The sequence below is a fragment of the Heloderma suspectum genome, chromosome 2, assembly GCF_057233095.1.
Source record: "Heloderma suspectum isolate Gila_16-S chromosome 2, 16-S_ref, whole genome shotgun sequence".
Lineage (NCBI taxonomy): Eukaryota > Metazoa > Chordata > Lepidosauria > Squamata > Helodermatidae > Heloderma > Heloderma suspectum.
Window position 1 is genome coordinate 383644238 of NC_139459.1, and position 15881 is coordinate 383660118.

Sequence of the window (15881 nt, forward strand, 5' to 3'; positions counted from 1 at the left end):
CTGAACGGCAAACATGAAGGACAGGATGTGCCAGTGCCTTGTAGTTTGGAAACTGCAAACAAAAAACAAAAATTAAATGCAATGCCTCATGCTGTCATTCTCCGTTGAATGAAAACAAATCTCAGTTTCTTTCTTTTATACCCCCAAATTCTTTTTCATGCAATTTCAATCTCAGAAGAGTCGATCATCACATAATGCTTTGGACGTTCATAGGGGGCAGCAAACATACCTGTGTTGCAAGGTAATTGAGTATCCGTTTACCTGATGAAAGGAAAGATGGAGATATTTGTACCACATTCCTTGAGAGGGGATGTTGGCAGATTGCAAGGATGAAGGATATAGGTGTCTGTCTGTCTGTCTGTCTGTCTGTCTGTCTGCCTGACTATATTTAGATAGATAATCTCTCTCTCTCACACACACACACACAGAGAGAGAGAGAGAGAGAGAGAGAAACACACACACACAAACACATGCGTCTTTTGTTAAGGCTTATCAGTAAAAACAATCATTCCTTCATGTAGAATCGTAATAGGGGTGGGGTATCATTCAGAATGTCATGAAATTTCCAGGTCTATTGGTGAACTATTGGGAGAGAAACAGCGCTATAAACTATAAAGAGAAAAAGCAAGCACTATGCCTCAGAAAACACCAAGGCATGTCTAGGTTTTTACCGCATTTTAAGCCGGCATTCAAATAAAAAAGGATTTCCACACCAGCCACTCAGCCATTCTGGAATATGAACCAGTCCTTAATAGTATGAAGGATGTTAATAGTCTTAGGCCATGTTATATTCAGGGGGAGGAGGGGGGAGAAAAAGAGATCTCCCTATTAATAATACAAGAGGCATAGCTCGGTGCCGATGATTTGCCACCGTATATTTGATATACACAGATATAGATGGACAACATTTGCAGACACATTATACAGATTCTTAATTCTCCTATTTCTAATAGCTTTGTTGAGCTCTGTGGTTGCCATTTTCTGAAAAATAAAATGGTGATCACAAAATGCGCATATTTGCATATGCACGACAATGCACATTTTGCGAATGCGCATATTTGTGTGTGTGCAAAAAGGCACATTTTTTGCCACGATGTGCATTTTTGCGCATACGCAAATATGCACATTTTGTGATTTGGAGGGAGTTCCCTTGTCAAAGTCATAGATCCATGTTTTTCTGCCATGGCAATGCTGGAAATGCTGGATGAATGATATTTAGGGCTTAATCCATGGAGTCCCATGTGATCTGGGAAGGATTTGATGGTGGTTTGCAGAGATGGATCTCTGGGGGATCTTAGTACCTCAGCAGACTCACAGACTTTATTTCTGAAAGTTGGGATATATAAATAAATGAATGAAAGAATAATAAATATATACATACACAATTAAAATAAAAAGACAAGCAGAAGGCATAGAGAGAACCAAACCAGCTATGAGGGAGCAAGGAAGAGGGGGAAGAGTGTGGTTTCGGAGCCCTGGTCTCACCTCCATCCACAGAAACAGAGGAATTCTATGGCACTCTCAACACTGTCTCTTACTGCACTGCAGAGCAGATCGACAATTGACCTTGGCCAGGCATTTACTATAGAAGAAATATCATAGGAGACAAGGCCAAGATACTCCTTTAGGATGAATGTCCACAATCCTTGGTGGGGCAAGGATTCCATGCTGATTCAGCACGTTGGATTCCTCCTTTCGAGTTCTGGCTCGTCCTGTCTGAAACCCAGAATGGGTTCACAGCTCCACTGAAATCAGAGCTGCCAGCCTCCACTGGTAGCTGCCCCAAATCTCAGGCTGAGAATTTCAGCATCTAACGTTTAAATGGCCTGGGACCAAAAACTGAGCAAACAACTATCCCATGTCAAATATCTCTCTGTTCAGGGGACTGTCCCCCTCGAGAAAAACAGTTCCCTCCGTTCCAAAACATCATTTCTGTGCAGTAAATGTGTGATGATCACAGATGACAATGACAAGCAAGGAAATTGAAGTACCAAATTAAAATTCTGCATTCTTTGAGAATAGTTCTTGATGACAACAAGTGGATGAAACGATCATAGCAAGCAGAGCAATTACAATACACATGCCATTAACAAGCAAACAGAAATTCATTCAATGTCTTGCCTTCAGGGCTTTCCATGTGCCCTCAAGCTGCAAAATCCTGGTACACTGCTGCTGTTAAGGGCCACACCTTCAGCAGGTGCATTACTTGGACAATGTGGGTACGGTATAGTCCCAGCCTCACCATTACCTCAGATGCAGATGGCGGTCACTGGCAGAGTGAGACCCTCAAGGCTCAGCTTTGTTGGTCTCCTTTAACAGAAACACTGAAACTATGCAACTGAAGCAATAAGCACATCAAAAGGCTCTGTTAACTATGATCTCACCAAACTTTTATCTCCTCCAAACCTTCACCAAATGTTCTCCCACAACTCTACTTCTATGGATCAGATACCCTAGTTTGTTTTGAACATGATATGCTCCTTCGTATTCAGATCAGGTCTCAGTACAATAATGTAGCACTTGGGAAGAAAGATGCAGCCCAACAGCCCAGCACTGGAGGCCAAGATCGAGAAGACCTGCACAGCTACCATGTATTTGCCCTTGGTGCTCAGGTAGGAGGGCACAAAGGACAGCCAAACACTGCAGAAGACCAGCATGCTGAAGGTGATCAGTTTGGCTTCATTGAAGGCCCCAGGAAGCTTCCTGGCTAGGAAAGCCACCGTGAAACAGATGGCAGCCAAGAAGCCCATGTAGCCAAGGGCAGTATAAAAGAAGACAACAGATCCTTCATTGCATTGCAGGATGATCTGTCCAGGCTGGGAGTGCATGTCAGAGTCAGGGAATGGGGCAGAGCTCCCCAGCCAGATGGTGCAGATGACAACTTGGACACAAGAACAAGAACTGACAATGGAGTTTGCAAGACTCTTCCCCAGCCATCTCTTCACTTGGTTCCCTGGTTTTGTGGCCAGGAAAGCCAACACCACCGTGATGGTTTTGGCCAACACCGAAGAAACGGCAACTGAGAAGATGATGCTGAAGGCTGTTTGTCGGAGAACGCAAGTCACTTTCCTGGGCCGTCCCATGAATAGGAAGGAGGACAAGAAGGAAAGCATGATGAAGATGAGGAGAATGTAGGAGAGGTCTCGGTTGTTGGCCTTGATTATTGGAGTTTCTTGGTATTTCATGAAGATTCCTAATATGAAGCCCGTGGATAACGACAAGAATAGACTAAATGAAATCAGGACAATCCCCAAAGTTTCTTCATAGGAGAGGAAGGTTATCTCCTTGGGGACACATTGATCTCGGTCCATGTTTGGATGCTGATCTTCCGGACACTTGATGCAATGGTCAGCATCTGAGAAGATAGAGAGTTCAGCAGGATTCACATCAACTGTACCTCCAGGAAAAAATGCAGTTGGGCAGGGAGAGAGTGAAACATTCCCCCACAGAGGACCTGTTTTGTGACCAGACCAGTCTATAGGGATGTACGAAAGTTCCGCCATGGATCTCGGGGAGGCTGAATGCCAGTGCATTCGGCCCCCCGAAATTGGTGGCGGAACGGCCTCCCGCACCCCCGCACCCCCTCAGGATGGGACTTACCTTAGGCGGATCTTTCTGGCAGCGGTGGCTCCAATGGCGGCTCCGGCGGTGGTTTGGCGGTGGCGGCTGTGGCGGCCAGTCTTCCGACCGGCTGCCGCTGCTGCCATTTCCAGGTAAAACAAAAACAAAAACAAAAAAAGTGATAGGCTATGTAAAGATTTACATAGCCTTTCACGGCTAGTTTTTAAAAAAACACCATGATAGGCTATGTAAATGTTTATGTAGCTTATCACGGCTGATTTAAAACAAAAACAAAAATGTGCGTATGCAAATGTTGGCGCCCATGGGCGCCGCCATTTGCATTCCATATTTTCACCTTCTTAGTCTACGTAAATGTTTACGTAGACTAAGACATGCCAAAATAAGGAACACAAATGGCGGTGCCCATGGGCGCCGCCATTTGCGTACGCGCGTTTTGTTTTGTTTTTAAAATCAGCCGTGATAGGCTACATAAACATTTATGTAGCCTATCACGGCTGACTGCAGGGACGCAAACAGCGGTGACTACGGCTGCCACCATTTGCGTCCCTGCTAGCCAGTGGCCGGATGTCCGGCCGCTGGTGGAGCCGGCCGGCGGCTCTGCAGAATCCCTGCAGAGCGGAGCCAGCTGGCCAGGATTCCGGGGGGGAGGAATGGAGCACCTCGCCCCCCGGCCAGGATTCCGGGGGGAGGGATGGAACGCCTCCCCCCCAGCATCAGCATAATCCACGGAAAGGTAAGTACCTTTCGTACATCCCTACCAGTCTATGGCCTCATCACCAAGCGAGGACCTTAGTAGTAGCAGGGCCAGGAAAGGTACTGTCATATCTCTGTGGGGCATTAGAGAGCTGTTGTCAGTCAAAGAAGAACAGAGAAGAGTGGGCTAGATGGATTGATGGGCTGGCTTGGAATAAACACAGCTCCCTACCTGGTTTAAATATGGAAAAGTGAGGGAGTTTATCCCAACATAGTTGGGGGTAACGGATTGTCTGTGAGGTTATCCTGTTCTTATCTTCATAATAATCCTGTGAGGCATGTAAAGCTACCTGGTAGCTGAGTGGCTTGTGAGTTATTTATTTACTCAACTTATGCCCCACCTTTCTAGCACAATACGGTGCTCAAGGGACTCCTGGTTATGTTTGAAATCCAGAGTAGGAAACTTCCATAAAGCTTTCTTATTTTTTAATCAAGTTTTACTAATGAGGTTTAAAAAAACAGAAGACTGAATCACTGTTGGGCAGGGGAGTACTCTGATCACCAGAAAGTGGGGGTTGCACCATTTTCACATCCCCTTTTCTGCCAAGGACCCCCTGCTTTCCTGCCACAGGATCATAGCACAGTGCAGACAATTCTCTGCATATACTGGAGAAAGGCCCACCATGTCTGTACATGCTGCCCTGTCATAATTATGGAAAAAAGCAGAGTGTTTTTTTTTGGGGGGGGCATGATTTATAACAGGAGCAGTGTGCACTAAGCATCCCCCTTGCTTTGCACCCCAGAGATTCACTCCCATGGTCTTTTCTTTCCTCTCACTTCATGGGATTAATGGTGGAGATTAAAAACAAACTGAAGCCAAGTAGGGGTCAGAGTTCAAAAAGTCTTTAGCATCTGTTCCAAAGATGTATGAATATTTAATGTGTTAATTAAAATGCTTTTGAGCCTGCACATCAGAACAATTATCACAATGGTGTACAGACCAGAAGAATAAAACCTTGTAGAAGAAGAGCATGGAATAACAAATAACTTATTTGTTAAGTTATTTAACAAATAAATAACTCTTTAATAAAGACTGGAACCAGTCTTCATTAAAATCACGCTATGTACTAGAAGGGCATCATGAGGTATTTCAGGCTGAGCAGTAGTGAATGGCCCATGACCATAAGGGATTCCCATGAGGTTTTACACTAGGAGCCACAGTCGTTCATGAAGCCTTCTTCTCTTACCTACTCATGGAATGTTTTGCTAAAGGTGTTAAAGAGAAAAGAAGAGAAAAGTAAAATTGGGCTGTGGAGACTATTCAGCAAATTCAAAGAGTTGCCCTGGGGAACTCCCATTCTTCTGATCTTGCCTACCTTCCTGAATGGAGATGGTTCCTTCCGCACATGGAGCGCAAGCATAGCAGCATGGTGGCTCTCCTTCTTGGACCTCCTTGTAGTATCCACGGCGACAGCTCTCAGTGCATCTGGAATGAGGCACAGTCTAGCAACAAAGAGAAGGAGTATCAAGAAAAACAGTGTGTTGAATATTTGTGCCTATGGAAATGAGTCCTACAATTTAGACAGGACCCAACAGGGTTTCTAGCACTTGTGATCCTAAATGAAGTAGAAGGGATCCCAGGTCCTTGTTTCAAGGAACCACTATTTATGCATCACAACATGGCACAGAGGTTTTTGGTCTGTTTGTTTCAAAATGTTTATGCCACCTATACTATACATGTACTGAAGCCAATATAAAAATTGGAGGGGAAAAGGTACGACAATGAAATAAAATAAAACACAATCCCAGAATAACAGAAATTACAAGCAACAGCAAAAAAAGGACAAGCTTCAAAACATGTGCATGCAATGATGGTGAACGATGGGGGAGGGAGATGAGCTTTTTGTGGGAGGATAGGCACCACCATTGGAAAGGCCCCCTCCTCTTCCCCATTTTGATCTTCAGTGGCAGGTCAGAAGACCAAGGAAGGATCAGAGGCCTCATGGCACAGCTGGAGACGGAAAGGCATTTTAAGAAGGGGGGTACCTGGCAGATTTATAGACAAGGAGTGGGGTATATGATGGATTTATATCCCCCAAATAAGTTCAGCACCTTGGATAACTCTTTTATAGTTCTGGATGGTTCTGACTAAAACCCAGATTGGATTCACAGCCCCTCCGAAATCAGAGCCACCAGTCTCCACTGTACCAAACCACAGAATACATTTAATTAAATGAATAAAAACACTACGTAAAAACCAACGATTAAACACAAAAGGATCACAGCATGAAAATCCCATTCAAAATTTCAAATAATAAAAAGCCCTCTTTGAAACAGAAAGGACTTCCTGCTTGAGACTCATCATGGCAGACCAACATCTCCAGGGATGTTGTCACACCACAAAATGCCTTCCTGCCAATTGTCACCAGCCAAATCAGCCAGCAGCAGCTGGCTACCCTGATAGGCCCTGTCAGCATTCGATGCAGCTGTGCCAGCGTTAGCCCCACTTCACCTGAGAGCAATGTCTTTACCTCATTATATCTGAAGGTGAGAAGGCGATTCTTGAGCCTAAAATTGTGAGACAAACCTCCTCTTTTTTTCCCTTCGATGATTACATCACATCCCCAAGCCTGCTATCCTGCCTGTAGATCCTGCTTTCTGCTTGGAGCCCTCTTTACTTTGCCTCGCTGAACAAAATTGACTAACAGCAGGATTTGGGAGTGGGACAGATGAACGGAAGTGCTGCTACACAAAAGGCCTGAACATTTACTGCAGGAAGATATGTTGATATTCTACTGAGGACTGTGGAGCCACTATACAGGGACTATACATTAAACCTATTTAAATATATTTTGATAACATATTTTATTCATATTTTACTTATTTGATTCAAATTATATGTGTTTTATCTCCAATGTTCACAGAAACAATCTCAAATTAGAAAGCTCATTTTAATTATTTTAATTAGTTCAATTTATTTTAGCCTGTTGTACCTATCTTAAATTATCTTCTAATGTTTTATTCTATTGATTTTAGTTGTTTTAGATGTTTTAATTTTTAAGTTTGGAAGTTATTGTTGCTGCTCCTGAGTTTGCCCAAGTGGATTATGTTATAAGGTACTAATAGGGTAGTGTATAATTTTAAATAGTTTAGAAATGGTATATACAAGGAGGAATTATAAAGAGCTGGGCCTTTCGCCTGCATTCTTGCAGGCCCCAGTTCAACGTGGAGTAAAAGCACAGGCTAAAATTACACATTTTTTCTATAAGCTGGAGTCCTCAACAGCTCAACAGGCAAATATGCCACAGAGCTCAGAATCCCATCACCAAACTCTGATTGGTTTGATACCTCCCTCTGAACTTAGGACTACAGAACAGGAGAATTGTTTAGAAAAAATCTGACCCTGACTCAGATCTGCCGCAGGAGGAAGGGGCTACATTTGCTCCTGCCTATGTGGAATATGTAAGCCCTCAGGCACTTTTAAACCCTTCCCTGGACTCAGTTTGCCTTGATGTCATGGGGACACAAAATATGCTATTTGCAAATATGCTGCAGTTCATCCTACGAGATATTTCAGATATTAAACAATCAAATACAGAATCTAAGCAAATTCTGAGAGACCTAATGGGTCTGGGTTTAGATCCTTCTCTTAAGTTACTCTGGGCTACGGGTTCTGCCCCACAAAAGTGTGATATTGGTAGGAAAAGTTGTGTTCAAGCCAGCACACAAACTGTTCCCCTAGAAGCTCCAACAGGGACCCAAGCAAGGGCTGATATAACGAGGGAGCCCACAGTGTTGGGAGCTAAAGAGACAATTCCTAGGCCTTCTAGCAATGCAAGAGAAAAATTGGGAGAAGACCTGAGAGAAGCCCTGACTCAGAAAAATTCCCACAGGGGCGGTAAACCTAACAAGGCGAAAAAAGAAGCTAGCATCCGGCTACGGTACTTCTAATAGTCATTTTAATTTTAAGAGATTGTTTAGACTCATGGACAACAAAGTTCAGGGAAAAAGTGATAGCCCTAACAAGGTGAAGATGGCTCAGAGCTCTTGGAGGAAGAAAAACTCTTTGTTGCATCTTCCTGCTCTACCCCCAGAAGTCGAGGACCCACAGGCAGCAATTACCGACCTTTTGTCACTCAACCCAGCTGATGTAAAAGGACTATCTAATAATTCTCCCCCACCTGGAGGCCTAGGTACAGATGGAATTATCTGCAGGACTAAATTGCCTTTGGCAGCAAATCCATTCATGGCTCTATTGATAATCAAATTACTTCCTCACAGTGGCAAGCTCACTTTTCAGCCTTGTTTAGACAATCTTTTTTTGGGACCCCATCTGATCCCCTTCACAGCAGGGACTTTTTGTCTTTCTCTTCCTGCCCTGATTGGGAATCACTAACCTGAGATGAAGTGCATGATTTGATTGCCTCCCTGCCTCCTAAAAAGGCCCCTGGAGAGGATATGCTTCCTGGTGAATTGTTTAGATCTAATTCTACTTGGTGGTGCCCAATTCTTGCTAAAATGTTTACTTATATGAACCAGCATGGAAAAATCCCCCAGGGCTGGGAAGTGGGCATTGTTGTTCCTATTCACAAGAGAGGCTCTAAAGCAGATCCAAATAATTTTAGACCAATTAGTCTGCTTAATGTTGTTTCAAAATTATACACTAAATATCTTTTACACAAATTAGAGTCATGGCATGGGCAGCTGAAAACTTGATCTTAGCTGAAGAACAGGCCGGGTTTGCAAAGGGGACATCTACAATAGGCCAGTGTTTTGTTCTCCATCACCTAATCCAGAAATATTCTCAGCATGATAGAAAAGAGTTATTTGTTACTCTTGTGGATTTTAGTTCAGGCTTTGGCCTTGTAGACAGAGATTGTTTGTGGCAAAAGCTATCTGATAGAGGGCTGTTTCTTTTAATCCAAATGCTCTACTCTGACACTGCTCTTAGAGTTAGGCTGGGGGCGAATGGATTGTTATCAGAAAGCATCCCAACTGATAAAGGAGTGCATCAGGGATGTTTATTGGCCCCTTTTCTTTTCTTTTCTTTTTTTTATTAATAGCATTGTATAAGAACTGAGTGATTTGGAATGCTTCCCAGCTTCTATTTGGGATGTTAAACCCTCAGTCTTCCTATATGTGGAAGATATCACAATGATTTCCACTACATTAATTGGTATGCGAAGGCTCTTGAGAAAGTTGAGTACATTTTGCACGAGAGTGCATTTGTCTATTAACTATGCTAAGACTAAAATTGTAGTATTTGGGAAGAAAAGGAAAACACATAGGTGGAAGTCGGACAATGAATCCATTGAACAAATGAACAACTTTAGATATTTTGGCCTTAATTTCAACACCCGACTTTCATGGAGACAACATCTAGATGTAATTAAGATGAAATCATCCCAGTCTACTCAATCTCTCCTTCAGTTCTCTCAATCACAAGGGGGAAGTTTGGTTGCCCCTGCAGTTGAGATATTTCAGAAGAAGGTAGTTTCACAACTGACGTATGGGGCTGAGGTATGGGGATACACGAATACCTCTATTTTTGAGGTGGTTCAGAACTCTTTTATGAGATCTCTCTTAACTGTGTACACAAGGGAGTACACCTGGGGCCCTTCTAAGGGCAGAAGTAGGATTGATTTCAGTTAAAACATCTATTTATGCTGCTCTCACTTTGTATTGGCTCAAGTTGACCCATATGAGTGATTCCCGCCTTCCAAAAAAATGCTTTCAAGAGCAACTTCAGACCCCATCCCAAAAGTCTTGGTTAAACCTGACCAAACCTATGTTGCAAGCATATGGAATTGATACTGAGTCCTTTCCTTCTTTTCCTTCTGATAGAGTAAAGCAGAGGCTTAAAGAAAAAAAAATATTTATTCTAAGTGGGTGGATTTGGTTACAATCTCACAAATGCCTTACTCTTGCTGGTACCCATTATACAAGACGTCATTTGGTCTGGAGAGTTACTTTACAACTCTGACGGTGCCTCACTTATGGAAATCATTTACAGCATTGCGTCTACAATGCATGCCTTCTGCCTTCTTGGAGGGAAAATTTGACAATACCCCAGTCCATCAGAGACTCTGTATCTGTGGGTCTGGGGAGGTTGAGGAAGTCTCTCATTACTTACTAAGATGCCCTCTCTATGGCCATCCTAGGCATAAATTTCTTGCCATTATTTCCCAGAGCCTCCTAAACAGAACACCTTCGGAACAGATATGTGTCCTTCCTTCTGGCACTGATGCTTTCACCACTGCCCAGGTAGCAAAATTTGCTTTGGCAGCAAGGAAAATACGTGCCAAAGCCCAAACAGCCTACTAGGGATGATTCTGTTGGATGTATGAATTTATGTATATACAAATATGTGACTGTACTGTTTCTCTCTCTCTCTCTCTCTCCCTCTCTCTCTCTCCCTCTCTCTCTCTTTTTAATGTACATTGTGGTGGCCTATGGCTTTAAGCATTAAAGTATCGTATCGTATCCACTGCCTTCAGAGGAAGGCCCACCTGGCACCTCCAAGCCTCCTTTCAGACCTCTGTACTTCTCAAGTTCAGAGGAACTTCCTTCTTCCTGTGCTATTGCTCCCAATTTGCTCCATCCGAATAGGATGATGGTGTTTTGCAAATGGTTGGGGGAGGGAGGCCAGCGACAAGCAATAAATCCAAGACAGATTATCTGCTGTATAAATGGGATAGGGAGAGAGGCATGAGAGAGGCAGGGAAGAACAAGAGCTGGAAGTCCAAAGGGTAGAGACAGATGAGGAGAAAGGCAAGCTGTTTCCTGATGACTCATGGAGGTGAGAGTCCTGGGACATCAATGCATTGAGCTGGGATGGAAGTACATGAAAAGCTTTGTCCTTTGTGATGGATTAGTCCTTCTTTGGTAGGGATGGCAGAGAATTTCTCCACGAATCTCGGGGAGGCTGAATGCCAACGCATTCGGCCCCCCAAAATTGGTGGGGAAATTATCCGCCCCCCCCCCCCGGGATGGGACTTACCTCTGTCGAATGTCCCTCTCGGCGGCGGGTCCCAGCAGTGGTTCAGCGGCGTTTCGGTGGTGGCGGTGGCGGCGGCCGGTCTTCCAACCGGCTGCCGCCGCCGCCATTTCCCCGTAAAGTAAAAAAAAAAAAGAAAAGTGATAGGCTACGTAACGATTTACATAGCCTATCACGGCTAGATTTTCAAAGTCAGCCGTGATAGGCTACGTAAATCTTTATGTAGCCTATCACGGCTGACTTTGAAAAAGAAAAAAAAAAGCGTCTACACAAATGGCGGCGCCCATGGGCGCCGCCATTTGTGTTCCTTATTGGGGCACGGGTAGTCTACGTAAAGATTTACGTAGACTAAGGCGAAAAGAAGGGCAACGCAAATAACATTGCCCTTATTTTCGCCGTAGTCTACGTAAATCTTTATGTAGACTACCCATGCCAAAATAAGGAACACAAATGGCGGCGCCCATGGGCGCCGCCATTTGCATACGAGCTTTTATTTTTTTTTCAGAGGCAGCTGTGATAGGCTACGTAAAGATTTATGTAGCCTAACATGGCTGACTTTGAAAATCTAGCAGTGATAGGCTACGTAAATCTTTACGTAGCCTATCACTTTTTTTTTTAATTTTACTTCTTTTTCGTGGCCGGAGAGGCAGGGCACTCCCCTCTAGCCAGAATTTTGGCGGGGAGGGATGGCGCACCTCCCCCCCAGCCAGAATTTCGCTGGGGAGGAGCGGGGCGCCTCCCCCCCACCAAGAATTTTGGGGGGAGAAACGGAGCGCCTCCCCCCCCCCACCGAAAAAAGCTGTGGGACCAGGTAAGGGACTTTCGTCCATCCTTAAGACTCGTGCTGAGTCTGACCAAACACAGGTGAGAGCTCACTATCAAGCCTACTCTGGGGCGGTGAGGGTGGCAAAGAGACAGTTCTTTTCCACTAGCATTGCATCTTCTCAGTGTCGCCCAGCAGAGCTTTTCTGAGTGGTTCATGGCCTGTTACATTCTTGGCCAGGGAGAGACAACTGTGGAACTCTCGGTTGCATGCTGTGACGAGTTTGCATGGCACTTCGAAGATAAAGTCGCTCAGATTTGTCATGAATTGGACACCACGATTTATGCAGATCCATTGGTAGAGGTGTCCAGAGTACCATCTGGTCCAGTGTTATTTCATGAGTTTCAGTTATTGAGGCCTGAGGATGCAGACAAGGTGCTTGGCCAAGTCTGATCGACCACTTGGGTGCTTGACCCTTGCCCTTCATGGCTTATTAAATCAAACAAGGAGGGGATGTCTGGCTGGGTCCAGGAGGTTGTAAATTCCTCCTTGAGAGAGGGAGTGGTGCCTGCCGCTTTAAAAGAGGCGATAATCAGACCACTCCTGAAACAGCCTATCCTGGGCCCAGAGGATGTTAACAATTATAGGCCAGTGGCCAACATCCCCTACCTGGGCAAGGTGCTTGAGCAGGTGGTTGCAACTTGCAGGACAGCTCCAGGCACTGTTGAATGAAACAGATTATCTAGATCCATTTCAATCGGTCTTCAGGGCTGGTTTTGGAACAGAAACTGCCTTGGTCTAGGGATGTACAAAAGGGACTTACCTTGTCCCGCAGCTTTTTTCGCGGTGGGGGGGAGGCGCTTCTCTTCTCCCCCCGAAGTTCATGTGAGGGGGGGAGGCTTCCCGCCTCGCCCGGCTGAAATTCAGGCCGGGGGGGAGGCACCCCATCCCTCGCCAGCGAAAGTCAGGCCAGGTAGAAGCTCCCCGTCTACCCGGCTGCGAGAAAAAAAAAAAAACACCCCCGTGATAGGCTACGTAACGATTAACGTAGCCTATCATGGCTAGATTTGCAAAGTCAGCCATGATAGCCTACGTTAATCGTCACGTAGCCTATCACGGGTGACTTTGAAAAAAAAAAAAAAGCACGTACGCAAATGGCGGCCCCCATAGGGAGCTGCCATTTGCATTCCTTATTTGGTCCCTGTAGTCTGCGTAAAGATTTACGTAGACTACGGCGAAAAGAAGGGCAATGCTATTAACGTTATCAACATCTACATGAAACCGCTGAGGGAGGTTATCCGGAGGTGTGGGCTGAGGTGCCATCAATATGCGGATGACACCGAGCTCTACCTCTTTTTCATCAAACCCAGGTGAGGCAGTGGCTGTTCTGAATCGGGGCCTGGGCACGGGAATGAGGGCCGATAAGCTGAAACTCAATCCAGACAAGATGGAGGTACTGTTAGTGGGTGGTTCGACATCTACCCAGCTAGATGATATTCAACCTGTTCTGGAGGGGGTTGCACTCCCCCTAAAGGAACACATTTGTAGTTTGGAGGTGCTCTTGGATCCAGAACTGTCATTTGAGGCACATTTTTGGGCCCAATTCAAAGTGCTGGTATTAACATTTAAAGCCCTTAACAGCTTGGGGCCAGGTTATCTGAAGGATCGCCTCCTCCCATATGTGCCTGCCCGGACCTTAAGATCATCCTCAGCGGCCCTTCTCCGTGAGCCCCTGCCAAAGGAAGTGAAGCGGGTGGCTACTAGGGGGACGGCTTTTTCTGCTGTGGCACCCTGGCTGTGGAATGAGCTCCCTAGTGAGGTTCTCCTGGCACCTACATGGTATTCCTACCAGCACCAGGTGAAGATCTTTTTTATTTTCCCTGGCATTTTAGCTTTGTACAATTTAGGTTTGTAGACTTTTAGCTTTCTGTTTTAAACCTGTATTTTAAATTCCTGCACTGCTGCTAGGTATTATTGTGGTTGTATTGTTATATTGTGGTTTCGATGTTCTATATATTTTAAATTGTTTTATTGTAGGCCATTTGATTTTAATTTTTGTGAACCACCCAGAGCGCTTTGGCTATTGGGCTGTATAGAAATAAAATGAAATAAATAAATAAATGTTTAGAAGGTGGGGGTGGGACACACAATGCAGGGTGGATATTCTTAGAGCTTAAGGGATGTCACAAGCCAATAATAGGACGCAAATCCTTTCCCCTACCTCTTTAAAATGGCCGGGCCATGCAATGGCTTCCCGCTTAATGGTGAGTTTCATGTCTGGAGATGCCTGTCTCTCCGCACTCCCAATATTCACTCTAGCACAAGACTTATTGGGAAACAGCACCCAATTCACGATATCGTAGTCAGCTGCCAGTTCCCCACTCATATCCAGACAGAGTCCACCCAAGGAAGCATTAGAAAACTGGATGTCTCGTAAGGAAGTGTGAAGCTAGAATGACAGAGAAAATGGCCCTGATTTAGAAATCATGAAAACGTAGTCCATATCTTAGGCCTCATCACTTTGAGTTGTGATCTTCCATGTTCAGTTAGGGGTGGACGAAAGTCACTTACCTGTCGTCGAAGCTTGTTCACGGTGGGGGGGAGGCGCTTCGCTGCTCCCCCCGCGAAGTTCAGGCCGGGGGGGAGGCTTCCCGCCTCGCCCGGCCGAAATTGAGGCCGGGGAGAAGGCTTCCCACCTCGCCTGGCCGCGAACTCCAAAGTTTAAAAACAAAAAACAAAACGCCCCCGTGATAGGCTACGTGATGATTAACGTAGCCTATCACGGCTAGATCTGCAAAGTCAGCCGTGATAGGCTACTTTAATCGTCACGTAGCCTATCACAGGTGACTTAAAAAAAAAAAAAGTACGTACGCTAATGGCGGCCCCCATAGGGAGCTGCCATTAGCGTTCCTTATTTGGTCGCTGTAGTCTACGTAAAGATTTACGTAGCCTACGGCGAAAATAAGGGCAATGCAAATAGCATTGCCCTTATTTTCGCCGTAGTCCACGTAAATCTTTACATAGACTACAGCGACCAAATAAGGAACGGGAATGGCGGCTCGCTATGGGGGCCACCATTATCCATACGTGCTTTTTTTTTTTTTTTAAGTCACCCATGATAGGCTACGTGACAATTTACGTAGCCTATCACGGCTGACTTTGCAAATCTAGCCGTGATAGGCTACGTTAATCGTCACGTAGCCTATCACAGGGGCATTTTTGTTTTTTTTTCTTTGATTGGAATGGCGGGGGCGGCAGCCGGTCGAAAGGCCGGCTGCCGCTCCCGCCCCGCACGAACACCCGCCGAACCGCCGGCCGGACCCACCGCCGGGAGGGACATTCACCAAAGGTAAGTCCCGTCCCGGGGGGGGGGTGCGGGGAATTTCTCCCCGAAACTTGTTCGGGGGAATGAACACATTGGCGCTCGGCCCCCCGAAGTTTCGGGGAGAAATTCTCCACCATCCCTATGTTCAGTGTAAAAATATTTACATAGGCTAGAACAGCGAAAAATAAAGGAACGCAAATAGCATCCACTACGCATTGTCCAGACAATGTTTCAAAAAAATGGTCACACTACGACTACAAATGGTCATTACCCCTCACATAGGAATCCATTAACCACTAGGTATGGATGGACTCACCTCTGTCCAAGGCATGGGGGAGATCCATGAGCACCCCCCCAACCTCCCAGCTTGCCTCACAAGGTCAGCCAAGCGAGCTGCCCCACCCCTGCCTCCACAGAGGCTGACTGCTGGAGTCCTCAGCACACATGGGCCCAGCATGGAAGCCATTGTCTCTTTGCAAGGAGGAGATGGCTAGAGTGGCTGGGGCACTGAGGCCTCATCC

The 15881-nt window shown here is 45.5% G+C and overlaps 1 protein-coding gene across 1 annotated transcript; it reads right to left on the bottom strand.

Annotated features, from left to right (window-relative positions):
- Positions 1-1978: 1978 nt before the first annotated feature.
- On the bottom strand, positions 1979-14478 carry LOC146356387 (vomeronasal type-2 receptor 26-like). The gene is made up of 3 exons (XM_084832615.1): positions 14257-14478; positions 5652-5778; positions 1979-3355 (listed from the first exon to the last, which is right to left on the bottom strand). Exons 1-3 carry the CDS (start codon positions 14419-14421, stop codon positions 2454-2456), a joined length of 1194 nt encoding a protein of 397 aa, XP_084688741.1. The 5' UTR covers positions 14422-14478; the 3' UTR covers positions 1979-2453.
- Positions 14479-15881: the final 1403 nt, after the last annotated feature.

Bases quoted from the DNA above. Each gene is read 5' to 3' on its own strand.
- LOC146356387 (XM_084832615.1), bottom strand. From the start codon at position 14,421: ATGAGTGGGGAACTGGCAGCTGACTACGATATCGTGAATTGGGTGCTG. The intron at 5,779-14,256 runs GTAGGGGAAAGG...CTTTGTTGCTAG, and splicing joins GGCCCGGCCATTTTAAAGAG to ACTGTGCCTCATTCCAGATG. The intron at 3,356-5,651 runs GTAGGCAAGATC...CTATCTTCTCAG, and splicing joins AACCATCTCCATTCAGGAAG to ATGCTGACCATTGCATCAAG.